Consider the following 27,967-nt stretch of genomic DNA (forward strand, 5'->3'; position numbering starts at 1 on the left):
ACCGAGAAAAGTAAAAGAGGCAGTGAGTGCTACCACTTCGGCTTATAAAGATCCATGTATCATAGTTGACCAGGGTGTAGTGGTGTTTATCCACTAGGTGGATATTAGAATGGATGTGATTGTTTTGTGCACAGGTTAATCATGTCGACATGTGAGTAATATTTTATATTGTTGTTGTGTAAGTCCATAGCTAGAGTTTGTCGCTGTTTAGCGAGGTATTACCAGGTTGTGGTCGATTGTGTAGCAATCGACAGGGATGCCCTTTGAGCGCGCAGAGTTATAGAGGGCCCTCATTGTTTTCTCAATTAATACATTTGGATTCTAATATCTCGGTATATGTTATCTTAGTTTCCGAGTGTTGAGATGCTTACTGCTTAGCGGTAGTGGAGCGTCTGGGGTAGCCTTAACTATTTTAGGGGACTATTTTAGCTAGACGTCGAAGAAAGAAGATATATATGTAAATTATTAGCAAACATAAAGTAACTATATTGATGGTTGTTCGCATGACTGAATCAAGGGGACCGAGGTTCCCCGGTGAGTAAACTTAATCTTTATTAGATGGGTCAGTACAGTAAATCGTAAACATTTTTGTTTCATGGTACTCCCAATCTCTTGCTGTATAGTGGAGCTCGCTGAATGAATTGCATTGTCGATACTCACGTAAGTTTAATTTTAAAATACCCAAATTTTACACTCTCTTATTTACTAATCCTATATACAGCTAATTCCTTACTTGGTCCAGGATGAGGAACGTAGGACGGGTTTAAACACAAATTAGTTTTTATGTAAATTAACATTACTTTATTTTCAAGTAAATACATATATATTGAGGCGACACTTTATATTTTAATAGTCGCATAAATTACGAATAAGAAGTTATGCTGCAAAAAAAAACTGGACATTCTGGCCATATAAAGCCAAGGGCGATCTTAATTAAAAGCGAAACTGGACGGTTTAAAGTCGGTTTTTATATCACTCCGCGTTATCTCCGGTTTCGTGGCCTGCGTTTAATTTTTCCATGCCGCCGTAAAGCAATTTACGATACAGATCGCTTAATTTAATAATATGATTATTAATAAACGGTATACTTGGAGTAACTGACTTTCACTCGGGCAGTGGATATAATTTGTAGTACAACAAGTAAGAGATTCAAAAAAAGAAAGACATTCAAATAATCTTACTGTAAATAAGACAAAACTAATGAGATAAGATAATTATTTCATGTAATGCGTATAATATATATACGTCCGGCTAACATAGGTCTTGCGAGTGCTGGGTGAGTTCCCTTTTACCATCATCTGATTTTTTACTCAATTGAGTTCCAAGTAAAGATTTGCGTTTGAAAACAATATTTCTTGCAGAAGTCGGAAAGTAGGTACTACCTCTGATTAGGCAATTTCTTCAGGGATCTTACCTGTATACCAATCTGCAGTTCATCATCCATTATTAAAAATATCACTAGGTTTATGCGAGCAGTTGAAGAGTAGAAGATTGAGTAATTACTTACTCTGAAATATTTTCCATTAGACTCTTGCTGCTATGTTACGAACCTTTGTCTTGATACCGAAATCCTTGGTCAGGTTTCTCTATAGACGTCTGGCCAATTCTATTCTGGTGTTAACAAGTCTAAGTCACAAGGAATTAGTGTTTCTGTCTCGTCCTCTACTTACACACACAAATTAAACATAGAGGAGACCGATGCAACATTGTCGTTCTCACTTAACTTAATGGTTTGCTTATATGAATTTTGGTTGTATGAGCACTCAAGAACAAAACTGGCCAGTCGTGTATATTTCAACCGATATGTATGATACGACCTTCATAGTAATTTGTCACGACCATAATATAGTATCGCGGAAGAACACTTTCGCAACAAAACGAACGATCAATTTATCTAGCATTTAATGCGGAATTTGCATTGCTGTTGCCGTGATTTTTATCCTAAGTGCCTGGAATAATTTTTTAAATACTCTTTCAGGCAATTTTAAAAGAATTCCAGGCCCTTGAATCAATTGGAGTGCCTCGAATGATCCTTTGAGTACCGTGAAGCTTCCTCCAGGCATTTGAATGTAATTAGACTGAGTTTAGGATGTTACTTACATGGAATGTAAGGCGTCCTTTCGCAGGTGTCCGCTCAGCGGTCACTGTTACCGTTTTTGTAATCGTGAATTGGTCCTTTTTTGTCAACTGTATATATTATGTGTAACTAAATGATACATGTATTTTTTTACTTTTGGCAAAATAAACAATTTTGAATTTGAATTTGAATGTAAATACCTAAAATCTAAGGCAAGCCATGCAATGTAAATAAACAGTAAACAAATATAGTTTATGTAGGCACCATATAGTAGTAAAAGAGTACAATTATTTCACCTTAAGGCTCTTCTTAATAACACTCAAATATTATCGAGTGTGCCCACAGGAACTCTTTCGTGTGCAGTAATAATTTTCAACGCCCCAAGGGGTAGAAAACAGTGAGAAGGGAGCATTGAAGGATAGAAGCATCGTAAAAGGTTCATACTTTAAAAATAATATTTATGATGTCATTCCGATAATATGCGACTACAGGTAGATAATATAATGCTTGGCATGCAGACGCGCTAAAGGAATTTCGAAAATTTTAAGGTTGTAAGCGGATCCATTAATCATTTTACAGGGGACGACTGACAACGGTTAAGCTCTCACAAAATAAGACCTTTTTCTCTCATACCTGATGATGCTAGGTACGTACAGGTTAGTCAGAAGGAATAACAATTGTATCTATAATTTTGTATCCTCTTCACAGAGTCTAACCATAAGTAGCACTGGTTTTCGTTTATATTATTGGTTCCTTTTTCAAGGATTAGTTGAGGAATGTGAATCGATTTTGTTTCCACAAATTGAAGGATTTAATAGTTCAAACATCAAAGGAGACTTAACCTACGATTGCTCTAATTTGAAAGCGTGGGTTAACTTTCGTAATAATAATTTTGAGTTCAAAGCGTATTTTTTTTTATATGTACAAGTGTTTCAATAAATATCCGCCAAGTACGAGGATGTTTATTATTCTTGCTTTGAGTTTTAGAGAATTACCTACAGCTGCCACGAATATTCTCCCACGGGCGAGTTATTTAAATATTTAGTCTATTATATAACAGTTTTATATAATCAATTTAAAGCTGGATCGATTATTATCGGACCGTGCAGAGTTTTTTTCACTTCAGCCTCGCCTACGGAACATTAATTTTAATGTAACTGTAACTTCCTCTCTTGAATTAGTATCACGTTGTTAATCTGTGTCCCTAATCTCGTTTAATACAGATATTTCAATTTTAATGGGTCCACTCTAATAAGATTTTATGTGATAAATGTGTCATTCTATTTCTGAGGACGCTTCAATAATTTATCAATATTGATTGTTTTTTATGTTAATCTAAGATTTATTTATTTGCTGACAGTCACTTTTATCTGGAAATATGGCGGCGCCCATTTGATACGATGCTATCAAAATCGACGGCTTTTATTAAATTATTTTTACGTCACGTTTGATCACTTAATCACCTCCTGTGTTTCATCTCGTTTTTTCTTTTAAGTGCACACACTACCACTAATTTTTTTTAACAAGTCAGTTCAGGTTTCTATCTTTCACCACACTTAGCATAATAAAATGTAGAGATATTATACGTTTTATTGGTTAGGAATGCGGGTCATCCGGTCCGGCACCTTGGTTTTCAGAAGACCAGTCTTTTTACCTGGAACCTCGCCGACACCCGAGGCACCAACGCGAGTCCATTCATCTTATTTTTAATTCGAGAGATTACCCGTTTTGGCTCACATAATACCCTCGGGGCGTGGTGAATCACCGGGATACCGCACGACACTTAAATAGCACCATATATATAATATTAAATCCTCCCTTTGCTTGCTCATTCTTTGTTATTCTATTGGTTTTTTTTAAGGTAGCGTATTAAATTTCGCACTTCGGCCCTGCCTTTACTTTGTCCTTGATTTATTGTTTAAAGTTAAGGAAAATAGTCAAATATAAAAATCACTCACTCAAAAGCAGACCATTCTTATAGGCAAAATCCTACAACTTTTTACCGTTTGTCCTATAACATTATAAGGAAATAAATTTAAAATATTTTAGATCAAAATAAAACTGATTACTTCGTTACAATACTGCAATATATTTTTAATATTTATATTCATAACTAAATAGGATCCTTGTCTATTTAATGTGGCCGACAAACATTTATACACTTTTTTAATTATCACCATTCCGAAAGTTTATACGCTTTAATATATGAATAATCCAGTACCTAGAGCCATTTTAAGGCATCTTTAAGAAAAGTTTTTTTTGATCAGACAGACGAGGACAAGAGGAGGGCCCCAGCATGCTGTTATTTTATGCAAGGTATTGGGTTTCGTGCACCACCCCAGTGCCAAAGAATTCTTTTTTGCTCGGGTGGAGATTAAGATCCCCGAATGAGCCCTTGACAATAAGACTGTGATGTCGTTCAAGCGTTCGTAAATACCCGATACAATGGACATATTCGTCGGCTTATTTGCCATTGAAATACTTTTATTTGGTGCTCTTCAAGTGGTAAATGGGGGTGGCAAAAAATCGTTTTTATATGCTTTGTGACAAGTTAATAATCGTTTCTTTGTTTGTTTCAGGTTTGGTGTGCGGCGAGGGCAGTTGCTGCAATGAAAAATTGGAAAACAACATGTTATCTTATAGTCAAAAGCATATAGAAAAGTATGTGAAAGACGCCGTAGGGAAGGTTGCCACGTTAGTGGAGACTAGAGCTAAGAAATTTGACGGTAAGAACTATAACAACGTTCTTATTCTAATTTATCGTAAAATGCAAATTGGTAAAATGAGCAAAGCGTACATGAAAGAAATGAATGTAAAAATCAATTGTATGCAACAAAATTTTATTTAATATATTTTTTTTTTAAATATTTAATCAAGGCTATAATATTTAAAGCCTTGGTTCCATAGGGCCTTATAGGCAAAAAACTCAAGCTTGATAAAATTACAGGCTTGATCCATTATTAATTAAATAAAAACAACTAATTTAGATTTATCAATAATATGACACCCACAAATTCAATTAATACGATTGTTGCCTATTTGTAAGTTTATAATCTTTAAAGAACGGTTATTTGTCCGGATTAAACATCTCCAAAGATCAATCTTAAGAGGGCAACCTGTGCGATAATGTCAATCTCGTCGAGTAAGGTAAAAATCTTATTAAGACCGATGGATGCTGGGTATTGACACATCGAAAAGCGGCGTTTTATCTCTTGTGTGAGCAGCTGTCAGTAACAACGGCGAAATGACAAAATTGATAGCCGAGGGTCGTGCGTGGGATAAATCCTCACGTACGTACGTACGTGGGTACACAAATATGAAATAAACTCTATAAATATTTATGAACTGAGAAAATGGTCGGATGATAAGCAAATACATAAGCTTCTTGAGATATTTGGAAGGCTTGTATATAGTTGATTGATGATTTATTGAAACCAATTGATGATTAAAGGCTTGCCTCTTTCAATTATTACAGATGTACAGTTACTTCTTTAATTGAGTCATCGGTAGAGTTCTCATTGATTTTTCAACCGCTTCTGAATATATCATTTCTTCCAATCATCAATGAAACATGAATTCTCTTTATAGTAAAAACCGTCGATATAACTGAATGAGTTGGGGATGCCTTCAACTAGTTTGCACTAAAGCAGGAAGCTTGGCAGTCAACATTTTTAAGGAGAATTCTGTCAAAGGCCTTGGTAAAATTAAAGTAGATAGAATCCACCTGATATGAATCTCACGTGAAGAAAATACAGTGACTTTTCTCCTTCAAACAAAGCGTTGTATCGTGCTTTAAGCAACACACAAAATTTAAATAAATGTTATATTTTAACTCTGGACCGTTCGCCAAATTGCAAGGTTCTCCCTTTTATTGCGCATAAACTCACAAGCGTCTCGTGATCCGTGTCGAATACGATCGGCAATTACTGCGGTTGCAGCGCCGCGGTACTCTCCAAAAATATGCAATTAACTTTCGAGAGAATTGAACGACCCTCTGACCCCCAGCAGCAGAGGCGGAATCCACTTGGGGCCATCTAGATGTTGGGTAATATACGTTTAATGTATTATTAAATTTCGCGAAAATTTCTGCACGCGGCATTGTTTAATATTTTTTTAACGGGAAATGTAAAACGAGTTAAGGTAGAAAGGTGAAACGATATAATATAAGTACCGTGGAAGAACCAATCGACTGGGTTGGCTATAGAACACCCTTATACTGAGAACTCTAATTCTATATCAAGTTCTATATCAAGTTGTGCAAATATTTGCTTAATGCTTACTTATCGTTATCTCCTCCAGTAAGCCCCAGTGATACCAAAGAAAGTTATTTCTCTGGAAGCATTTCGAGCATAGCCTGGTACTCAGACAATAGTTCGTTGTTCAGATCGGCATTTCTTGGTTTTTCGGCTTAAAAGTATCGTTGACCAGATCCATTTCCAGATCTATGGTAATTATTTAACTTTGGGAGAGGTTGGAAAATTGTATAAAAAGGACACAAGATTGCCTCAATCCTCAATAACTATCACTAGCTTCGTTAGCTCCATGACCTAGTAGCCATCTTTAAATCAAACTAAAAGCAAACCAGCAACTCATCGTTTATATGTTTAATAATTTTTTTTCTTGATTTCCAGAAATATTTCGAGATATGATGAACAACTCAAAACAAGAATTCCACGACATGTTCGAGCGCACCTACGGGAAAATTTACTTGCAAAACTCCGACGTGTTCGCGGATTTCTTTAACGAACTGGAAACTTACTACAAGAAAGGCACCGTACGTCTATCGGAAACGATGGACACTTTCTTCGGTATCCTTTACCAAAGGATGTTCATGGTCATCAACGCTCAGTATAACCTTGACGACAATTATATGCGTAAGTATTGTTATATGATGAATTATATTTGTTGTCCTCTTTTGCATTGAATTCTGGGTTGTTATATCATGCAAGCCAGTTTAATGTAAATTTGATTTCCCGTGAAAGCATCTATAACTACTAAGAGATTTTTATCTTAAACTTATTGAAATCTTTAAGAATAAATCTCCTATGGTACATATTAAATTTAAAATTAAAAAACCTTTGATTACAAAGGGATTCAAACTGTCTTCCAAAAAATGAGATGTTTGCACAAGTTTCCAGGGTGTGACCGACTTAAAAAACCTACGAGCAAAGAGTTGTTAGTTAAACAATGGGTAGTCAAAATTATACATGTAACTCACACACTATGTAAATTTTAAGTTCACAATAAGGAAGAGAACAAGTAAGTTATTACTTGCCTTATATTATGATTGTGTCTGAAAGAATTGCTCACATCTTTCCAGTATCCAAGATCTTTGACAACCCTCAGGACTCTAGAAAGTTCAAATTAGGTGGCACTGAAACCTTGAGGGACAAAATTTACTCTAACTCAAAAAGTTTTTGAGGTACAAGAATCTTTCTCATACGAAATTGTTTGGTAAGAAATAACGTTTCTTGGACTAAAATCCTTTTAAAGATATGCTGACTATTTCCTAAAATATTCTCAAGAAAAGTTAAAATTTGTCAATAAAAATAGCAAAAAAAACCACCCCAACCAAAACTGCCCTAGCTTCAACAATTGTTAACCTATAGAGTAATGTTTTTACCCTATAATGCATCCTCAGATAATGATTTTAGAAAATTATAAGAATATATTTCCAGATTTCCAAGTTATAACCAAAAATCTCGGCCAATGAATAAAAATCTTGCATTTGTAATATCGTTTTAAAAACTTCAAATTAGCTGCAACTTAAATATGCGCTCTGCCTAAGATGCATGTTTACGTTTAATTTGGTTTTCAGTATGCCAAGAATACAAGTGATTTTTCATCTGTTGGATGTGATCTGTTATCTGGATCTCAATGGTGTCACAGTAGGGTTTTGCAATTTCTTCGACTGTATGTCACATACAAAATTGATGCAAAAATTTTGAAAGTGTTAATGACAAGGGTCAAATGATCCATTCTGAATCAAAGGAGTTAAGTGTCACGGTCAGTTGCTATCAATTTAATTTATGTAAATGGCTTCTACAATGAATGATGGACAATGCACTCTTTTGCTGATAATACTACGTCAAAAATCAATATTTTAAATTTACTTATCGATAGTAGATTAAAGTTTGAAAATCACATTGAGCAGTCCTAATAAAGCTCCATTCGACTTTATAACAACGTTTATATTTCTGCAGAATGCGTCAACAATCACATGTTAGAAATGAAACCGTTCGGCGATTCGCCGCATAAGTTGACGGTCACTCTGAAGCGTTCATTTGTGGCCACCAGGATGCTCTACAAATCATTAAGTAGAGCGGGCGAAGTGGTGCGTGAGATGTCTACGATGCGTCTAAGCGAAGAATGCTCCCAGCAGCTCGTTCACATGCAGCTGTGCGGAGTGTGTAGGGGAGAAATGGGCAACGGGGCATGTTCTCGGTACTGTTCCGATACTATCACGCTCTGTTTGAAGCATCATATTCAGCTGAGCGATAGTTGGGACACGTTTGTGGGTAAGTAATGAATTTATTCGGAATATTTGAAAAGTCACAGCTTTAAAATGTCGTCAACTCAGTCAAAATCAGTTCAAAGAGCATTATTCAGATCTTTCTCCAAAACTCTTAAGTTATTATCTAAAACATTTCGCTTTTGAATACTCATATATTGGAATACTTTTCCATGAATGTTTTATTTTTGAATTTTCAGATGCTGTGGATAAAGTGGCAGAACGTCTGGTCGGTCCGTACAACGTAGACTCGGTGGTCGGTTCACTAAACATCAAAATATCCGAGGCCATAATGAACTTCCAGGAAATTGGAGCGGAAGTCTCGCAGAAGATTCAAACTAGGTGCGGAACGTTGGGTCTGAAACGCCCCAAGAGGACCGCCGGTTACGAGAGTCCCCCCGAAGAGAATCCGAACATGGAGATCCGCTATCAGACGATAAAAATGCACGGGAAAAAGAAGCACAAAAAGGTGCAAGAGAATGTCGATCAGACGCCCACACTGGATAAGTTGATTGAGGATATTAAACTTGTAAGTATGTTGGGGTGTATACTTAGTTGCAACAGATCAAAGTAAATATTTAAAATCGAAAATTCCCTTATTTAAAACTGAAACTGGACTTTCTTTGTCTTGCAGCCAAAAAACAAATAATTTGACTTAATTACAGTTCCAACGCGTGGGCATATGCCGACACAAATAACCTTTCCTTTTCCCAGTAACTTTTTTTTTTGTAAAACATGAAGTGAAATTGAAAAATGACTGCGTCGAGATAAAATAAACACCGACCCCGCGTGATTTACGCTCTGTTTGTACCTCATCTGGACGCATAACGCCAATCTTGTTTATATTTCGGGGGCAACAGATGAGGATACGCGTAAAATATCTATTCCAGGATTAACATCATTCCCCGCAATCACGTAAACTGTGAGGATATAAATGATGCCTTCTCCTTTTTTGTGTGCATTGCCTATGAGGTGCATTCTTTAAGCAGAATGTGTAAAATTAAAAGAATTCTCCTCAGGATCGTATTTAGGATTCTAGAAGAGCGTAATAATTTCGACCTCATTTGATCAACAAATATTATATTATATACCATTCTACAAATTCTTCTTTACATCCGATACCTTATAACTCCTAAACACTAATATAACCTCTTTGTATTCCAGAAAATAAAAAACACCAAACAGTTTTGGGTGCAGCTGCCCTATCAGTACTGTAACAACGAGACGATCTCCGCGAGCCCGAGCGACGACGGCAAATGTTGGAACGGTACCAACGTCGGGTTCTACGAAAACCCGATGCCCAAACTAGAACCAACAGAAACCCCCATGATATCCGAACAAGTGTACGTCCTGAACGGACTCACCGACAAACTGAAAAAGGCCTTCCACGGAGAAGATGTGGAAATAATCGACGATACGGAGGAAACCTTCGACGGAAGCGGTAGCGGTTCCGGTGACGGAGACGACGACAATGAGGAGGAGGAGGAGCAGGAAAGGAACAACGGACACGTAGACGAAGAAGAAGCGAACGTGAATCGGATAGACGACACTTTCGAATCATCACCACCGTTGAGTAGTACAGCGACGCCGGAAGTTGTCAGGACTTCCGGTGGTCATGCGAACAAGATGTCGCTAGCACGGGCCTTGGTTCAGTTGCTGTTGCCGATGGTGCTCGCGTGGTTTGGCGGCGCCATCAGGGATTTGCTGTGATATTTTCTAATTTTCTTGTAAATAGAATTCATTTCCGTGTAGGCATGACGTCAAAAGAACGAACAAACAAACAGCTAAAAGATTTTGTAAAAAAGTCCATGATAGGAGGAAGATCTGAAGATTACTCGAAGTTTCACCAAACCGTTAAGAAAACTTCACTTTTCATTAAAAAATTTATTTTAAGGGGATGATTTTACTGGAAATATTTTTACAGACCATCGAAGATGATGGTAACGAATGTTATTATAATGACACCATGAATTTGATCTTTTATCCTCTCTTTACTTTGTCCTTTAAAAATGTATAGACTTATTGGATAGTCTAGACTAGACCAAATTTCATTTATCATTACTCCAACATCCAGTTTGAAGCAAGTTGTATATTTTTGTCACAATTCAGCAGGTTAAGAACTGTATATTGTTTAAATAGTTGTAAGTATAAATTGCTTTAATGTTTTTTTTTCTTCCTTATTTAGTTGTTTAATTAAATAGTTTTTGTAATTTGTGTAAAATTTGTTTTTAATTAAATCTTTCCATGTATAAAACGTCTCTAACTTAAGAAAGATTTAAATAAATTAGTGCACAAAGTCAATGAATGTTAAAATGGTCCGGAGCTAACAATGTATATGATTAATTAACATTTTGTGTGATATTATGTAAATTTAATTAGGAAAGTCTGACTAAACTAGGTTATTAGATATTTTTCTCTATAGTGCTGCATTTTACAGTGAATAATGAATAGTTTTTATTACCATATCTTTTAAACCATATCAGTGTAATAATAATGTACATAAAGTTTATCTGAATTCTTATTGATCGGCGAACTACTTTTTTGGGGCCATTTTGGGCCACAAATGGGTCCAAGATTCTTATTCTGTAAAAAAAATGAGTTTATACCCGAGGATGTATAGCAAATGAACAAAAAAGTTAATAATCAAATAGAGGTTTTTAAAAAACTTATTTATTTATTTTGTACAAAATAAAAATGTTTAGGAGTCTTAAGGGGCATTTTATTTATCCTTCATTCATCCTTATAAAATGCTGTACATTTTCCAGTGAATCTGTAAGAAAGGGATCGAATATCAAAAAGGCTAATATATAATTAAATAAAAACTATTTAAAAAAAAAACAAAATATTTATTTTATACAAAATAAAAACATTTAGGAATTAATAATGGAATTTTATTTACATAACTAAAAGGAGTTCAGTCAAAGCTTCTGGTTGGTCTGGTCTTCATATAAACATAACTGACAATGAAAAGAAATATGACAGCTAAGGCAGGCAGTACTATAGTTTTTAGCTGTTTTTGAGTTTCCAAGTACTCTTTTTTCAGTTTCTGCTTCTCCTTCGAGGTTACCTTGGGCTTGTTTCCTTTCAGTTGTTTTGGCATTTTATCTTATTCTAAAAGAATTTAGAATTTATGTTAAGGGTCTTAATACACAAAACATTAATTCAAATAATTAAGAGTAAAGTTATTTACTATTATAGGTTTACAATGGAATTTAAGAATGCATAGTTAAGGAGGGATTAAGATATTTATTTCGATCATTAATGAATGGTTCACATTGTTTCCTACAATGAATGTTCAAAACAGTCTAATTAAGTGGCTGTTTATATCTATTGAGTTGTCTCAAGAGAAAATTATTTATTTTAAGATAATTGTTTGAAGACCAACAACAAAAGGAGTGTAATACATGCTTAATCACATAAAGACTAACTGACACAATAAGTCACCAAGTTTTCATTCGAAAATCATATTCACTCTCTACATATTGCATACAATTGTTCCCTAAAACTATACCTACTGGATGTTAGTGACAGAATGTCTTTTGAAATGAAATTTTACGGGTGCAACTAGATACAACCAAATATATATGAAAATAAATTTATGGATATATTAATCGGAGATTAAGCCAAGGCCACGAGTTTTAGCTTATCAACCACTTATGAATAATGGGACCCCAGTAAAGCATATTGAAAAAAGAAAAATAAATTCTACTGAATCAACTGTGCTTACTAAAAATAAATATACTTTTAAATTAAATAAACAGGGCTTATTAGCGCATTCTTACTAACATAATATGGCAAACTTTCTCCCAGAGAGACAGGAAATGATAATTTTTATATTCTGGTGCCAAATGGGATTGCCTAGTGTTAAGTAAACCTTGTGCGTATTGAAATGAAGTCTAGTACTCACCTGTATGCCTTCCGTAAACACTAAAACGACACCGAATTAGCTACAAAGCTAAAAACATAAAAAATAAAGATTCCGTCCTACGTGTACCTGTAAAAAACAAATTAGGTTACGTTACAAACAAATACAAAACCAGCTCGATTGACATCATAAGAACGGCCACGTCAATACAACAGGTGGGCTGGCCGAACGTTTCGCGCGACAGTGAAATGTAGGAGAAAACATTAGGAAGTCTTTAAAAAAAAAATTATTACAATAATTCCATATGAATACTTTATAATTTAACGTAAATGGAGATCGTTATCGGATGTGTGCGGAAATTTTGTATGACCTGTGTAAATATATTTATAGCATTAATAACATGAATAAAGAAAGACCCTATCATGTTTTGGTAACAGAGGGCGCAGACTAATAAATAGGTCGCTAGCAAGTAGCAACTGACATATGCTGCGTTCTCGATTGAAATCCTAACAGTTGTCTTTCCTGTCAGTGGACAACCCCTATAGTTCCTAAGTTTGTTTATCCTGTTTCCAAATTAAAGTCTGAACTTTCAACTTACACGATGTTGTAATAATTAACGAGTAACATGTAGGATCGAATATGGCCCCGAGATGCGTCCAACTGTTGTGCACGTTGGCCGTTTTCGTTGCAATTTTGGCTGTTTATTTCCCTACGCGACACGCCAGGCATTACGTCTACATCAGTCCCGAAGATGCCGTTAAAGAAATCGTGCTCAACCGACAGGAAAAAATCCCAAAGAATTTACCGAATTGTTCCTATAATCAAGTACTACTGACCAGTAAACTAATCGACATAAATGAAATCGGTGACAGGCAAAAGGGGTTTATAACACCGAAAAGAGGAGGCGAATATGAGCCCTCAGGATGCATACCCATGATTAAAAGTGCCATAATCATCCCATATAGGAACCGTTCTGAACAACTCAACATTTTTTTAAATTACATGCACAAGTTCCTACAACAGCAGAATATACATTATAAGATTATCGTAGTAGAGCAAAATGACACGCTGCCTTTTAACAGGGCTAAAATGATCAATTTTGGGGCCCAATATGCTTTAGGATTGAACTACACTTGTCTTATATTGCATGATGTTGATCTAATCCCACTAACGACAGGTAATTTATATGGTTGTACATATAGGCCAAGGCATATGTCCAGTAGCTTGGACACTTTCCGCTATAATTTGCCATATCTTACTTTATTTGGTGGAGCCATTTCCATACTTTCCAATCAGTTTCAATCCATCAATGGAATGTCAAATTTATTTTATGGATGGGGCGGAGAAGATGATGACTTTTATAAGAGACTTGAGGCAATTAATCTGCTGCCATATCGATTTGCTCCAGAATTGAGCAAATACACCATGTTAATGCACAAGAAACAACAAGTAGTGGATAATAAAAGATTTGACAAGTTGGAAAACTCTTTGGAAAATATGTCGGATGGCTTGAGTTCTTTGAATAGAAAATACTCAGTTTATTTGGAAGATCTGTATACCAAAGTAGTCTCATTTTAAATAGATCTGAATAAGTTATGTATATGCTCAAATTTTTAATTTATGAATGTATGTTTTTTGTTATTTATTTTATTGTTTGTTATTAAAGGTGAATTATAAAAATGAAAAAAGCATTTTATTTTTGTAGCAATATAATTTTGCTCCCTGACAGTTAAAAATGCTTTATTGTAAAATATAAAATGTTATTTGTAAAGTGCGTATTTAAAAATATATTACTAATAAATAGATAGGTAAAAATTTTCATGATCATGAGGTTTCCAAATATTGCTTCTAACCCTATCTGCTTACTCATGCCATCTATATATCGTACGATAATTTTGATGAGTCATCTGGCAACACTGTTATAAACCCACAAGGAATAAGAGACCTAACCTATTCAAGAAATATAATTAATATAGTGTTTGAATGTCTCTAATATTTATTTTCATAAATTAGTTTATAAATAAAAAGTCTCTATGACTGATGCATTCCAAAAGGTGACGGGCTTCTGCTCGGATTGCGGGTCTATTTTACCACCCTTAAAAAGTACTGGGGGAGTCAGTTGTTACACTTGCTCAAAAAATTTTGAACCGCAAAGTGAGTACTGCAATTAATTTAATAGAAGAGTCTTAATGTGTCTACGTTTTTAGTGCTTGTGGACAAAAACTCAGAGGTGCACTACACAATACATTTTAATGTGAGATCTGTGCCAACCAAAAACTCTAACGAGCAAAAAGAAGATGAAGACGAGGGACCTGTGGTAGAACGAAAATGCCCCAAGTGTGGAAATGAAAAAATGTCTTATGCTACATTACAGTTAAGGTCTGCCGATGAAGGCCAAACTGTGTTTTATACTTGTACCAAGTGTAAATTTAAAGAAAGTGAAAACTCATAATTTCTAATAATCTACTTTTATTAATTAAAAACAAAATAAATTATACCATGTTCTACTATATACAATATGAGTGTATGTTTTTAATTTTAATCCCATTTAGATTTCTTTTTCACAAACTGCTCGCTGCCATCTACTTGAACTGCACCATAATATCCGAGACTTTCATATTTGTACCTCATATAGGCTATGTAACCTATACAACCAGTGAGAGCCGTTAATCCCAGACCCATTATGACGATGTTCTAAAAATGTTCATAATATGGCAAAAGGTATCATTGATTATTAAAAAGAACTTACGGGCTTAGTATACAATTCAAAATTAACCACGCGAAACACACTACTAGTCTTCAGAGAACGTATGCCATCTCCTGGAGTTGAGGAGTTTTGTTTCTCTGACATCCTATTAAAATAGAAGTACCTACTGGAGAAAAAATGTTTAAAGGTTTCTTGAGTTCATATAACAGTAGGCAACCCTTAACTATGAGAAGACTCGAGTGAAGAAAATACAATTTTACTGCTGAAACTGTTTAAAAAAATTTCAAAAGGATACAAGCTGATTAGAGGTAAAAGGATAGAGAAACAAAAAGAAACTAATTTTTTAAAAAACGTATTTCTGTTATACAAGTGGACAAACAACAGCTGAGTTGCTACTGTACTGTCAGGCACAGACACGAACTTAAAAATATACCTGGACTGCTAATGCATATGGCCACGATACCCAAAAATGACCACTGCATGGTGGCCGCCATTTTTATAGTGGTTGTGTCCTTTTGATGTTGGTCACTCTGAAAATTTTTAGTGTTGCCAACAAAAAATATATTAAATAACGATAATGAAGTTGACATTTGACGTGTGAGTATAGCGGATTGCCTAGCTTGTGACGATTTGTAAACGACGCTTGGGTATATCGTCTGGAACAGGCGATGTATCTTTCTCCTTATTTAATATGTGAATAATGTATCACCATCTTTATTTAAAGGTATTTGGTTCAGTTTCTCAAAACCGAATTATTGTGAATTGTCCGTCTGTGTTGTTTATAATAGAATAATATATTGAGTTGTTGACAGAATAATATATTTTTTCTAAATAAACCCTTTATAATTACAAACCCTCATAAAATCATCTACATTTTGATTCTTATATATGGTTGTACTTATTAATGTGGAAACGCTGTACATGGAAGGAAAGTAAAACTCGTAATAGTAAAAATAGAAAGAAATAGTAAAAAACACTTATTAGTGTTTTTTTTAACTGAATTTGTTAAGTAAATACAAGCAAAAATTGAAATGAATACCATGATTTTCATGGCATTAGGATTTATAAGATTCAAGATTATCAGAATGATAAAACAAATATTTTAAAGTGCACGCATCTATTCCAAGTTGATTGAAACTTTGTCTCATTTTAGGTGAGGATTACTTTCATAAATTTTAACGAAATTCTTAAAGAAGTACCAGAAAAATCACAGATCTAACGCAACGATCTTAAATTCTTACCTTTATGTAACTTTCTATTTTGTATTTTTGTAAACATAACCTCTCAAAAACTTTAATTGTTTTGTTTCCCTACAGTTGGCACAATTAAAATTTGTCAGAGTGACCAACATCGAAAGGACACAATCACGCAAAATGGCGGCCCCCTAGTAGTGGTCATTTACTTTTCATTGAATTGGCAGTCCAGGTATATTTTTAAGTTCGTGGGCACAGAACACAACACAAATATACACACTGTCAGGTGTGAAAGTAGGGTTATGTTTGGTTTCTTGCTTCCCTGTGGAAGACGGTGTGAGGTTAGGTTAGTTTAAATTCCAAATTGCTCTTAGTTAGGTTGGAATTCGGAAAACTGTTGTCTGTTTTGGCTTTGATCCTCGCAAAAAATTGTTTTCTATCTATTCTTATCTTACGCAAAATAAATGTTATCGAATTCCATAAAAATCGAAGACTTCCCGAAGAGAGCGTTCATGATAAAAGAAGTAAAGTTTCATCTAGTTGTTATATGTCAAGACTAACCTTTAATCCAAGTTTGTCACAGTACTTTTTAAATTTCATAAACTTCATAATACAAGAACAGCAGTTTTAAGGAACCATATGAAAAATTACCTTTAATGTGAGAAGAAACTTTTGGCTTATTGCATTTTTTTTTATATTCAAGAGGGTAAGTGTAGAGATTCAGTTAGTTTTATGTTATTTGAAAAGAATTGGTCCCTGGGGATGCAGAACTGAATAATAAAATTTAAGTGTATTTGTATAGTATCCTATTCCAGTTGGGTTCTTCTTATAGTCCTCAGTATTCAGATTATAAAGAGTCCAAAGGTGTCTGCTGCAATTCTTAAATCATTGCACTATATTCGAAAATTTATTTTTTTTCTTTTTTTGTAAATTTAATTTGTACAGAACTCTGAAACAGTAAGATTTAGAGCCTCAATTTTTCAATGGATATAATTTATGGCAATTATAATAAACATTGCAATAAGTTAATCTTCAAAAGTCCATATTTTGATTGCATCTTACATTTCTTCACCTAGTGTGTAATCATTTTATTTAAATAAGATCTAATTTATAAAACAGTTATGTTTTGAGTTCTTTGAAGTTTATTTAATTGGTATCCCGAAAGGTTTCCCCAGCTTGGAATTAAATATCTAATAACAGGAAAGATAAAATAAGTTGCATTTACAATAAATGTTTCTAATTTTTGCTGTGTCTTTTTTTTCCCTATATTGATGGACATTGCTGTGTCCGAAACATGTTGGGAATTTTAAACTATTTGTAAAATAAACAAGTGGAAAGAGACTGTGTATCTTTCAATTTACCTTAATCTATAACTCCACTGCAAGTATTTACTTAATTTGTATGTTGTTCATGTTGTTTCAATTTTACATTGAATTGATATGGACTACTTAAATGACAATGAAGCATAATATTCATTCATTAGTCAATATTTATATATTAATTATTTATTTATTTACCTAGTGAAAAACAAATAGATGAGCTTTTTAAAGTAGCAAGTAAGAAATATTGAAGATAAACAGACCTATCAGTATAAAATTCATTATTTAAGGGACTACCAGAAAAAGTCAATAAGCAACAAATATATCAAACTAATTAAGTCTTATCTCATCAAAAAAAAACACACAATCTAATCAATAACATTAATAAATATTATGTTTAAATTTCTAGCGATAATCGTTTATTATCAAATGGCAACAAAATGACTGGACCTACAACTACTACGACCACTAGAACTACGTTAGTTACGGAAATCACCGCGAAACGCAAACAAAGAATCGAGAATAAGAAAAAGAAAATGTCCGCCCTCCTAGATATCGTTCAGTTGAACGAAAAAGATCGACTTAAAGAAAAACACAACAAAAACGAGTCGTCGGAAGTAAATCAGTGTTCAATAGTTGAGGCCGAAGATATCGGCCATAGTCCACTTAAAAGATTGAAAATTGAAAGGTACATTGATTATTTTAAATCTGCGGATCATTCTGTTCATCAATCTATTTATATCATAATTAAAAAAGTTTAGTGCACTTCATATTACTCACAATCATAATAAGCATCATTACCAATAACACCATGATCAAAGAATGAACACTTTACAAAATTTGTTTTAGTTTTTGCTTAAAAGTACCAACTTTAGAGTCAATATTAAAACATTCATTTTAATTTCGACTAAAATTCCTTATTTACTTACTATTAAAAGAATTAATAAAAATATGTTGTTTAATAGTAGTGAAGAAGAAATTGTCGCCTTGGGGTCTTCTGGAAAACCGAAATTATTCGGTGAGGAGCTGATGGAACTGAAAAAAATGCTTAGAGAAAAAAGTAATAAAATTAAAAACGTAAGTTGTTGTTAATTTCAAACGAATAGTTGTTACCTGGAAAAGTGAAATTTTAGGCTCCGAAATTTTGGCTAAGAGACATGGGCGAGAAGGCAAGTCTTGCGGTCCCCCTGGACAATCGCTGTCCACTTTTCGTCTCGGATATTCAACATCTGCTGATGTACTCGCAAGTGGGTGTACATTCACCCTATTCACCTGCAAGGTACGGTTTATATACAAATTAACAATGTAACAAAATATTTTTTTCAAACGAAAGAGAATCGCCTATTCAGCGTAAGAAGTAATTTACTAAATATCTGTTCGTATATTTGGAGTTTCGAGGTCAATTTTTAACGTTATTTCAGATATTCCTTTTCCGTAAGTTCGTCTGAAGTTTCCTATTTTAGTAGTAAGCATTTTAGCTTAGGGAGACAGTCAAGATTCTACAGTTGAAATATAATCATATTAATTAGCTAAATTGACTACACTAATTATAACTTACTTTTGATTTACTCAATTTGTACTGTTGTAAAGAAATAATTTGGAATTTTAAGTTCCATCATGTCACATCCTTGCTATAGGCATATATTATTAGTATAACTCTTCTCATGCTGAATACGTATTTTAATCTCATTCGACTTTCTTAGATTTTTATTTAAAATTTAGATGGTGCAATCTAGAACGATACAACCGACTGAGCAACACAACCCTCCTAATTATAGAAAATCTTTCGTTGTATGAATACGAGTCAAACGAGAGTAGATTTCCGTTTATCAGTACCAATTTCGACCATAAAATCGAACTTATTTCGCCGTACGCGTTTAATAGCGATATGGTAAAAGAACTGTCGATGGTACCGCTCAGCGCCACACAAATGCGTAAACTAATTAAAGAATACGGCAGCTTGGAGGATGCGGCCAAACAATGCAACGAGGTTTTCGATACGATTAATCACTTTTTCCCAATTGCCGAAGAGGATCAAGAAAATCAGAAGAATGACGGATCTCTACCAACCAGTGATAAGTTCCCTAGGTACAGATTAAGGATGCAAATTTCTTAGTTTTTTTTTTTTAATCCTTTTAATTTTAGAACGAATTTATTGCTCTCAGGTTGGCAAATGATTGAAGAAAATTTCCCGTTACCTATAAAAGGATTAAGAGAGCGCAAATATAGAGATTACGTTTTAACTAAAGATAGATATAGGAACGTCACGGCCCACAGCCCATTAATCGCCATCGATTGTGAGATGTGTAAGACAGAGAGTGGTAAGCATCGAATAGATGGAACAAATTTGTTTTCATTTAACAAAATTCAATTTAAGGTGACTTAGAATTAACCAGGATATCGGTAGTGAACGAGAAACATGAGATCATTTACGACACGTTGGTGAAACCCGGACGAAGGATTGTCGATTACTTGACGCGTTTCTCCGGAATCAATTCGAAAATGATGCGACCCGTGACGACCAAATTGAGCGACGTGCAGGACAAGTTACGAACCCTTTTGCCCGACGACGCCATTTTAATCGGACAATCTTTGTCGAACGATTTACACGCGTTGAAGATGATGCATCCTTATGTCATCGATACAAGGTAAGTTAACAGTTAACTGAGTTAAAAAAGTGTTAAATTGATATATTTTGATTACTTTTCAGTGTAATCTTTAATTTAACTGGCGACCGAATGCGAAAAACGAAACTTCAAGTGCTGGCACGTGAATTCCTGCATGAGAAAATCCAGGTGGGCACCAAGGGCCATTGCAGCAGTGAAGACAGCGCCGCCTGCATGAAACTCGTGCAACTAAAGTTAAAGAAACACGTGTATTACGGAGACGCGGTGATGAACGCGATTTACTCGGAACAGCGGGCGTATCCCGATTTGGGTTCCGCTAATTACGCCGTCAGCATGATTAAGCAGTGCGTGAAAAACGGCAACGGTGCCGTTAATTTGGTCGCGGTCGACGAGTTATCAGACAAATATCGATATTATATCGATAAACAGAGCGGGGACGGGATCGAGAATGTCTCCTGTACCCGTGTGGACACCAACAAAAGTGTCATCAAACGGCTCTGCGATCCCGACCAGATGAAAAGTTTAAATATCGGACATTTGCTGGTGGCCAGAGACTGTGTAAACGAGGAGAAAGTGCTAAAAACGATCGATAAATGGGTGAACATGATCCATGAAGCGATAGCGCAGCCCGCGTTCCTGATCGTGTTGCTGAGTGGTAGGAAGGAGGGGGGCAACGGGGCGGCTTTTCTGAAAATAAAACGAGATTTTATCACATGAATTCCGCCGCCGTTCATTTTGTACATTTTTGTTTTTTGTTTCTAATAAACGAATCGATTGTATCAGTCTTGGTTTCACATTTTATTTACTTTATTGACAGATCTTATCGTGAAATTGTAACTTCTGCCTGATCAAACGTAATTTTTTTTTTAATTTATATTAGCTGAGATATGGCATTCCCTTAGTTCTGCTCGGATCCTGTTATAACCCGGTGTTTTCGTAATCTAGGTGACCCAAATAACACGCTGGTATACTTAGTTTGATTTCGAAAAAAATCAATTTTTGGTGAAAAAATTCGATACGGGGGGGTATACCCGAAAAATGAAAAAACCCAAACTTTGAAGGTCGATATCTCGGCTTCTATGGGAGCTATCGGGAAAATTCCAACGGTTTTGTCTTAGTTTCGTCATTTTGAATCCAACGAGACCATCCGCAAGGTCGTAGCTCTTACGATAGCCGAGATATGGCATTTTTGATGCCCATTTTTGGCCTCAAAAACGGACGTCGAAAACGACTTTTTCAGGATTTTCAAAGTGCTCTCATTCCCTTAGTTCTGCTCGGATCCTGTTATAACCCGGTGTTTTCGTAATCTAGGTGACCCAAATAACACGCTGGTATACTTAGTTTGATTTCGAAAAAAATCAATTTTTGGTGAAAAAATTCGATACGGGGGGGTATACCCGAAAAATGAAAAAACCCAAACTTTGAAGGTCGATATCTCGGCTTCTATGGGAGCTATCGGGAAAATTCCAACGGTTTTGTCTTAGTTTCGTCATTTTGAATCCAACGAGACCATCCGCAAGGTCGTAGCTCTTACGATAGCCGAGATATGGCATTTTTGATGCCCATTTTTGGCCTCAAAAACGGACGTCGAAAACGACTTTTTCAGGATTTTCAAAGTGCTCTCATTCCCTTAGTTCTGCTCGGATCCTGTTATAACCCGGTGTTTTCGTAATCTAGGTGACCCAAATAACACGCTGGTATACTTAGTTTGATTTCGAAAAAAATCAATTTTTGGTGAAAAAATTCGATACGGGGGGGTATACCCGAAAAATGAAAAAACCCAAACTTTGAAGGTCGATATCTCGGCTTCTATGGGAGCTATCGGGAAAATTCCAACGGTTTTGTCTTAGTTTCGTCATTTTGAATCCAACGAGACCATCCGCAAGGTCGTAGCTCTTACGATAGCCGAGATATGGCATTTTTGATGCCCATTTTTGGCCTCAAAAACGGACGTCGAAAACGACTTTTTCAGGATTTTCAAAGTGCTCTCATTCCCTTAGTTCTGCTCGGATCCTGTTATAACCCGGTGTTTTCGTAATCTAGGTGACCCAAATAACACGCTGGTATACTTAGTTTGATTTCGAAAAAAATCAATTTTTGGTGAAAAAATTCGATACGGGGGGGTATACCCGAAAAATGAAAAAACCCAAACTTTGAAGGTCGATATCTCGGCTTCTATGGGAGCTATCGGGAAAATTCCAACGGTTTTGTCTTAGTTTCGTCATTTTGAATCCAACGAGACCATCCGCAAGGTCGTAGCTCTTACGATAGCCGAGATATGGCATTTTTGATGCCCATTTTTGGCCTCAAAAACGGACGTCGAAAACGACTTTTTCAGGATTTTCAAAGTGCTCTCATTCCCTTAGTTCTGCTCGGATCCTGTTATAACCCGGTGTTTTCGTAATCTAGGTGACCCAAATAACACGCTGGTATACTTAGTTTGATTTCGAAAAAAATCAATTTTTGGTGAAAAAATTCGATACGGGGGGGTATACCCGAAAAATGAAAAAACCCAAACTTTGAAGGTCGATATCTCGGCTTCTATGGGAGCTATCGGGAAAATTCCAACGGTTTTGTCTTAGTTTCGTCATTTTGAATCCAACGAGACCATCCGCAAGGTCGTAGCTCTTACGATAGCCGAGATATGGCATTTTTGATGCCCATTTTTGGCCTCAAAAACGGACGTCGAAAACGACTTTTTCAGGATTTTCAAAGTGCTCTCATTCCCTTAGTTCTGCTCGGATCCTGTTATAACCCGGTGTTTTCGTAATCTAGGTGACCCAAATAACACGCTGGTATACTTAGTTTGATTTCGAAAAAAATCAATTTTTGGTGAAAAAATTCGATACGGGGTGGTATACCCGAAAAATGAAAAAACCCAAACTTTGAAGGTCGATATCTCGGCTTCTATGGGAGCTATCGGGAAAATTCCAACGGTTTTGTCTTAGTTTCGTCATTTTGAATCCAACGAGACCATCCGCAAGGTCGTAGCTCTTACGATAGCCGAGATATGGCATTTTTGATGCCCATTTTTGGCCTCAAAAACGGACGTCGAAAACGACTTTTTCAGGATTTTCAAAGTGCTCTCATTCCCTTAGTTCTGCTCGGATCCTGTTATAACCCGGTGTTTTCGTAATCTAGGTGACCCAAATAACACGCTGGTATACTTAGTTTGATTTCGAAAAAAATCAATTTTTGGTGAAAAAATTCGATACGGGGGGGTATACCCGAAAAATGAAAAAACCCAAACTTTGAAGGTCGATATCTCGGCTTCTATGGGAGCTATCGGGAAAATTCCAACGGTTTTGTCTTAGTTTCGTCATTTTGAATCCAACGAGACCATCCGCAAGGTCGTAGCTCTTACGATAGCCGAGATATGGCATTTTTGATGCCCATTTTTGGCCTCAAAAACGGACGTCGAAAACGACTTTTTCAGGATTTTCAAAGTGCTCTCATTCCCTTAGTTCTGCTCGGATCCTGTTATAACCCGGTGTTTTCGTAATCTAGGTGACCCAAATAACACGCTGGTATACTTAGTTTGATTTCGAAAAAAATCAATTTTTGGTGAAAAAATTCGATACGGGGGGGTATACCCGAAAAATGAAAAAACCCAAACTTTGAAGGTCGATATCTCGGCTTCTATGGGAGCTATCGGGAAAATTCCAACGGTTTTGTCTTAGTTTCGTCATTTTGAATCCAACGAGACCATCCGCAAGGTCGTAGCTCTTACGATAGTCGAGATATGGCATTTTTGATGCCCATTTTTGGCCTCAAAAACGGACGTCGAAAACGACTTTTTCAGGATTTTCAAAGTGCTCTCATTCCCTTAGTTCTGATCGGATCCTGTTATAACCCGATGTTTTCGTAATCTAGGTGACCCAAATAACACGCTGGTATACTTAGTTTGATTTCGAAAAAAATCAATTTTTGGTGAAAAAATTCGATACGGGGGGGTATACCCGAAAAATGAAAAAACCCAAACTTTGAAGGTCGATATCTCGGCTTCTATGGGAGCTATCGGGAAAATTCCAACGGTTTTGTCTTAGTTTCGTCATTTTGAATCCAACGAGACCATCCGCAAGGTCGTAGCTCTTACGATAGCCGAGACATGGCATTTTTGATGCCCATTTTTGGCCTCAAAAACGGACGTCGAAAACGACTTTTTCAGGATTTTCAAAGTGCTCTCATTCCCTTAGTTCTGATCGGATCCTGTTATAACCCGATGTTTTCGTAATCTAGGTGACCCAAATAACACGCTGGTATACTTAGTTTGATTTCGAAAAAAATCAATTTTTGGTGAAAAAATTCGATACGGGGGGGTATACCCGAAAAATGAAAAAACCCAAACTTTGAAGGTCGATATCTCGGCTTCTATGGGAGCTATCGGGAAAATTCCAACGGTTTTGTCTTAGTTTCGTCATTTTGAATCCAACGAGACCATCCGCAAGGTCGTAGCTCTTACGATAGCCGAGATATGGCATTTTTGATGCCCATTTTTGGCCTCAAAAACGGACGTCGAAAACGACTTTTTCAGGATTTTCAAAGTGCTCTCATTCCCTTAGTTCTGCTCGGATCCTGTTATAACCCGGTGTTTTCGTAATCTAGGTGACCCAAATAACACGCTGGTATACTTAGTTTGATTTCGAAAAAAATCAATTTTTGGTGAAAAAATTCGATACGGGGGGGTATACCCGAAAAATGAAAAAACCCAAACTTTGAAGGTCGATATCTCGGCTTCTATGGGAGCTATCGGGAAAATTCCAACGGTTTTGTCTTAGTTTCGTCATTTTGAATCCAACGAGACCATCCGCAAGGTCGTAGCTCTTACGATAGCCGAGATATGGCATTTTTGATGCCCATTTTTGGCCTCAAAAACGGACGTCGAAAACGACTTTTTCAGGATTTTCAAAGTGCTCTCATTCCCTTAGTTCTGCTCGGATCCTGTTATAACCCGGTGTTTTCGTAATCTAGGTGACCCAAATAACACGCTGGTATACTTAGTTTGATTTCGAAAAAAATCAATTTTTGGTGAAAAAATTCGATACGGGGGGGTATACCCGAAAAATGAAAAAACCCAAACTTTGAAGGTCGATATCTCGGCTTCTATGGGAGCTATCGGGAAAATTCCAACGGTTTTGTCTTAGTTTCGTCATTTTGAATCCAACGAGACCATCCGCAAGGTCGTAGCTCTTACGATAGCCGAGATATGGCATTTTTGATGCCCATTTTGGGCCTCAAAAACGGACGTCGAAAACGACTTTTTCAGGATTTTCAAAGTGCTCTCATTCCCTTAGTTCTGCTCGGATCCTGTTATAACCCGGTGTTTTCGTAATCTAGGTGACCCAAATAACACGCTGGTATACTTAGTTTGATTTCGAAAAAAATCAATTTTTGGTGAAAAAATTCGATACGGGGGGGTATACCCGAAAAATGAAAAAACCCAAACTTTGAAGGTCGATATCTCGGCTTCTATGGGAGCTATCGGGAAAATTCCAACGGTTTTGTCTTAGTTTCGTCATTTTGAATCCAACGAGACCATCCGCAAGGTCGTAGCTCTTACGATAGCCGAGATATGGCATTTTTGATGCCCATTTTTGGCCTCAAAAACGGACGTCGAAAACGACTTTTTCAGGATTTTCAAAGTGCTCTCATTCCCTTAGTTCTGCTCGGATCCTGTTATAACCCGGTGTTTTCGTAATCTAGGTGACCCAAATAACACGCTGGTATACTTAGTTTGATTTCGAAAAAAATCAATTTTTGGTGAAAAAATTCGATACGGGGGGGTATACCCGAAAAATGAAAAAACCCAAACTTTGAAGGTCGATATCTCGGCTTCTATGGGAGCTATCGGGAAAATTCCAACGGTTTTGTCTTAGTTTCGTCATTTTGAATCCAACGAGACCATCCGCAAGGTCGTAGCTCTTACGATAGCCGAGATATGGCATTTTTGATGCCCATTTTTGGCCTCAAAAACGGACGTCGAAAACGACTTTTTCAGGATTTTCAAAGTGCTCTCATTCCCTTAGTTCTGCTCGGATCCTGTTATAACCCGGTGTTTTCGTAATCTAGGTGACCCAAATAACACGCTGGTATACTTAGTTTGATTTCGAAAAAAATCAATTTTTGGTGAAAAAATTCGATACGGGGGGGTATACCCGAAAAATGAAAAAACCCAAACTTTGAAGGTCGATATCTCGGCTTCTATGGGAGCTATCGGGAAAATTCCAACGGTTTTGTCTTAGTTTCGTCATTTTGAATCCAACGAGACCATCCGCAAGGTCGTAGCTCTTACGATAGCCGAGATATGGCATTTTTGATGCCCATTTTGGGCCTCAAAAACGGACGTCGAAAACGACTTTTTCAGGATTTTCAAAGTGCTCTCATTCCCTTAGTTCTGCTCGGATCCTGTTATAACCCGGTGTTTTCGTAATCTAGGTGACCCAAATAACACGCTGGTATACTTAGTTTGATTTCGAAAAAAATCAATTTTTGGTGAAAAAATTCGATACGGGGGGGTATACCCGAAAAATGAAAAAACCCAAACTTTGAAGGTCGATATCTCGGCTTCTATGGGAGCTATCGGGAAAATTCCAACGGTTTTGTCTTAGTTTCGTCATTTTGAATCCAACGAGACCATCCGCAAGGTCGTAGCTCTTACGATAGCCGAGATATGGCATTTTTGATGCCCATTTTTGGCCTCAAAAACGGACGTCGAAAACGACTTTTTCAGGATTTTCAAAGTGCTCTCATTCCCTTAGTTCTGCTCGGATCCTGTTATAACCCGGTGTTTTCGTAATCTAGGTGACCCAAATAACACGCTGGTATACTTAGTTTGATTTCGAAAAAAATCAATTTTTGGTGAAAAAATTCGATACGGGGGGGTATACCCGAAAAATGAAAAAACCCAAACTTTGAAGGTCGATATCTCGGCTTCTATGGGAGCTATCGGGAAAATTCCAACGGTTTTGTCTTAGTTTCGTCATTTTGAATCCAACGAGGACCATCCGCAAGGTCGTAGCTCTTACGATAGCCGAGATATGGCATTTTTGATGCCCATTTTTGGCCTCAAAAACGGACGTCGAAAACGACTTTTTCAGGATTTTCAAAGTGCTCTCATTCCCTTAGTTCTGCTCGGATCCTGTTATAACCCGGTGTTTTCGTAATCTAGGTGACCCAAATAACACGCTGGTATACTTAGTTTGATTTCGAAAAAAATCAATTTTTGGTGAAAAAATTCGATACGGGGGGGTATACCCGAAAAATGAAAAAACCCAAACTTTGAAGGTCGATATCTCGGCTTCTATGGGAGCTATCGGGAAAATTCCAACGGTTTTGTCTTAGTTTCGTCATTTTGAATCCAACGAGACCATCCGCAAGGTCGTAGCTCTTACGATAGCCGAGATATGGCATTTTTGATGCCCATTTTTGGCCTCAAAAACGGACGTCGAAAACGACTTTTTCAGGATTTTCAAAGTGCTCTCATTCCCCTTAGTTCTGCTCGGATCCTGTTATAACCCGGTGTTTTCGTAATCTAGGTGACCCAAATAACACGCTGGGTATACTTAGTTTGATTTCGAAAAAAATCAATTTTTGGTGAAAAAATTCGATACGGGGGGGGTATACCCGAAAAATGAAAAAACCCAAACTTTGAAACTCTCACGAGATGTG

At 36.3% G+C, this 27,967-nt stretch overlaps 5 protein-coding genes across 6 annotated transcripts in view; 4 read left to right on the top strand and 1 right to left on the bottom strand.

Annotated features, from left to right (window-relative positions):
- The window catches only part of LOC126745695 (glypican-6), a 36,596-nt gene extending 25,297 nt beyond the window's left edge, over positions 1–11,299 (top strand). Inside the window, exons 2-6 of the mRNA XM_050453663.1 lie at positions 4,657–4,803; positions 6,709–6,951; positions 8,281–8,595; positions 8,789–9,117; positions 9,753–11,299. Of these exons, the coding sequence (XP_050309620.1) occupies positions 4,657–4,803; positions 6,709–6,951; positions 8,281–8,595; positions 8,789–9,117; positions 9,753–10,298 (1,580 nt within the window). The 3' untranslated portion in view covers positions 10,299–11,299. The remainder of the gene's footprint in view (positions 1–4,656; positions 4,804–6,708; positions 6,952–8,280; positions 8,596–8,788; positions 9,118–9,752) is intronic.
- Positions 11,300–12,953: 1,654 nt separating this feature from the next.
- Positions 12,954–14,141, top strand: LOC126745696 (beta-1,4-galactosyltransferase 1). The gene has a single exon (XM_050453664.1). It carries the CDS (start codon positions 13,093–13,095, stop codon positions 14,029–14,031), a length of 939 nt encoding a protein of 312 aa, XP_050309621.1. The 5' UTR covers positions 12,954–13,092; the 3' UTR covers positions 14,032–14,141.
- A 226-nt stretch (positions 14,142–14,367) lies between these two features.
- On the top strand, positions 14,368–14,970 carry LOC126745793 (DNA-directed RNA polymerase I subunit RPA12). Its single transcript, XM_050453792.1, has 2 exons — positions 14,368–14,607; positions 14,661–14,970. Exons 1-2 carry the CDS (start codon positions 14,487–14,489, stop codon positions 14,903–14,905), a joined length of 366 nt encoding a protein of 121 aa, XP_050309749.1. The 5' UTR covers positions 14,368–14,486; the 3' UTR covers positions 14,906–14,970.
- LOC126745791 (small integral membrane protein 8) lies at positions 14,906–15,650 on the bottom strand. Its single transcript, XM_050453791.1, has 3 exons — positions 15,456–15,650; positions 15,203–15,383; positions 14,906–15,147 (listed from the first exon to the last, which is right to left on the bottom strand). Exons 2-3 carry the CDS (start codon positions 15,302–15,304, stop codon positions 14,992–14,994), a joined length of 258 nt encoding a protein of 85 aa, XP_050309748.1. The 5' UTR covers positions 15,305–15,383; positions 15,456–15,650; the 3' UTR covers positions 14,906–14,991.
- Positions 15,651–16,694: 1,044 nt separating this feature from the next.
- On the top strand, positions 16,695–21,078 carry LOC126745790 (RNA exonuclease 5). 2 transcript variants are annotated; one of them, XM_050453790.1, is made up of 8 exons: positions 16,695–17,059; positions 18,082–18,360; positions 18,641–18,749; positions 18,806–18,951; positions 19,395–19,760; positions 19,818–19,993; positions 20,050–20,320; positions 20,383–21,078. In XM_050453790.1, exons 2-8 carry the CDS (start codon positions 18,113–18,115, stop codon positions 21,014–21,016), a joined length of 1,950 nt encoding a protein of 649 aa, XP_050309747.1. In that variant the 5' UTR covers positions 16,695–17,059; positions 18,082–18,112; the 3' UTR covers positions 21,017–21,078. The 2 variants fall into 2 exon arrangements, with proteins under 2 accessions (XP_050309747.1, XP_050309746.1); XM_050453789.1 differs by having other exon boundaries at positions 16,697–17,059; positions 18,638–18,749.
- The last annotated feature ends 6,889 nt before the right edge of the window (positions 21,079–27,967 follow it).

Source organism: Anthonomus grandis, chromosome 16, assembly GCF_022605725.1.
Source record: "Anthonomus grandis grandis chromosome 16, icAntGran1.3, whole genome shotgun sequence".
In the NCBI taxonomy this organism is placed as follows: Eukaryota; Metazoa; Arthropoda; class Insecta; order Coleoptera; family Curculionidae; genus Anthonomus; species Anthonomus grandis.

Excerpts from the sequence above, each read along its gene's own strand:
- LOC126745696 (XM_050453664.1), top strand. The coding sequence starts at position 13,093 with ATGGCCCCGAGATGCGTCCAACTGTTGTGCACGTTGGCCGTTTTCGTT.
- LOC126745793 (XM_050453792.1), top strand. The coding sequence starts at position 14,487 with ATGACTGATGCATTCCAAAAGGTGACGGGCTTCTGCTCGGATTGCGGG. Across the intron at positions 14,608-14,660 it reads AAAAAATTTTGAACCGCAAA|TGCTTGTGGACAAAAACTCA; the intron begins GTGAGTACTGCA and ends CTACGTTTTTAG.
- LOC126745791 (XM_050453791.1), bottom strand. The coding sequence starts at position 15,304 with ATGTCAGAGAAACAAAACTCCTCAACTCCAGGAGATGGCATACGTTCT. Across the intron at positions 15,148-15,202 it reads TTGAATTGTATACTAAGCCC|AACATCGTCATAATGGGTCT; the intron begins GTAAGTTCTTTT and ends GAACATTTTTAG.
- LOC126745790 (XM_050453789.1), top strand. The coding sequence starts at position 18,113 with ATGACTGGACCTACAACTACTACGACCACTAGAACTACGTTAGTTACG. Across the intron at positions 18,952-19,394 it reads TCACCCTATTCACCTGCAAG|ATGGTGCAATCTAGAACGAT; the intron begins GTACGGTTTATA and ends TTTAAAATTTAG. Across the intron at positions 19,994-20,049 it reads GATGTGTAAGACAGAGAGTG|GTGACTTAGAATTAACCAGG; the intron begins GTAAGCATCGAA and ends ATTCAATTTAAG.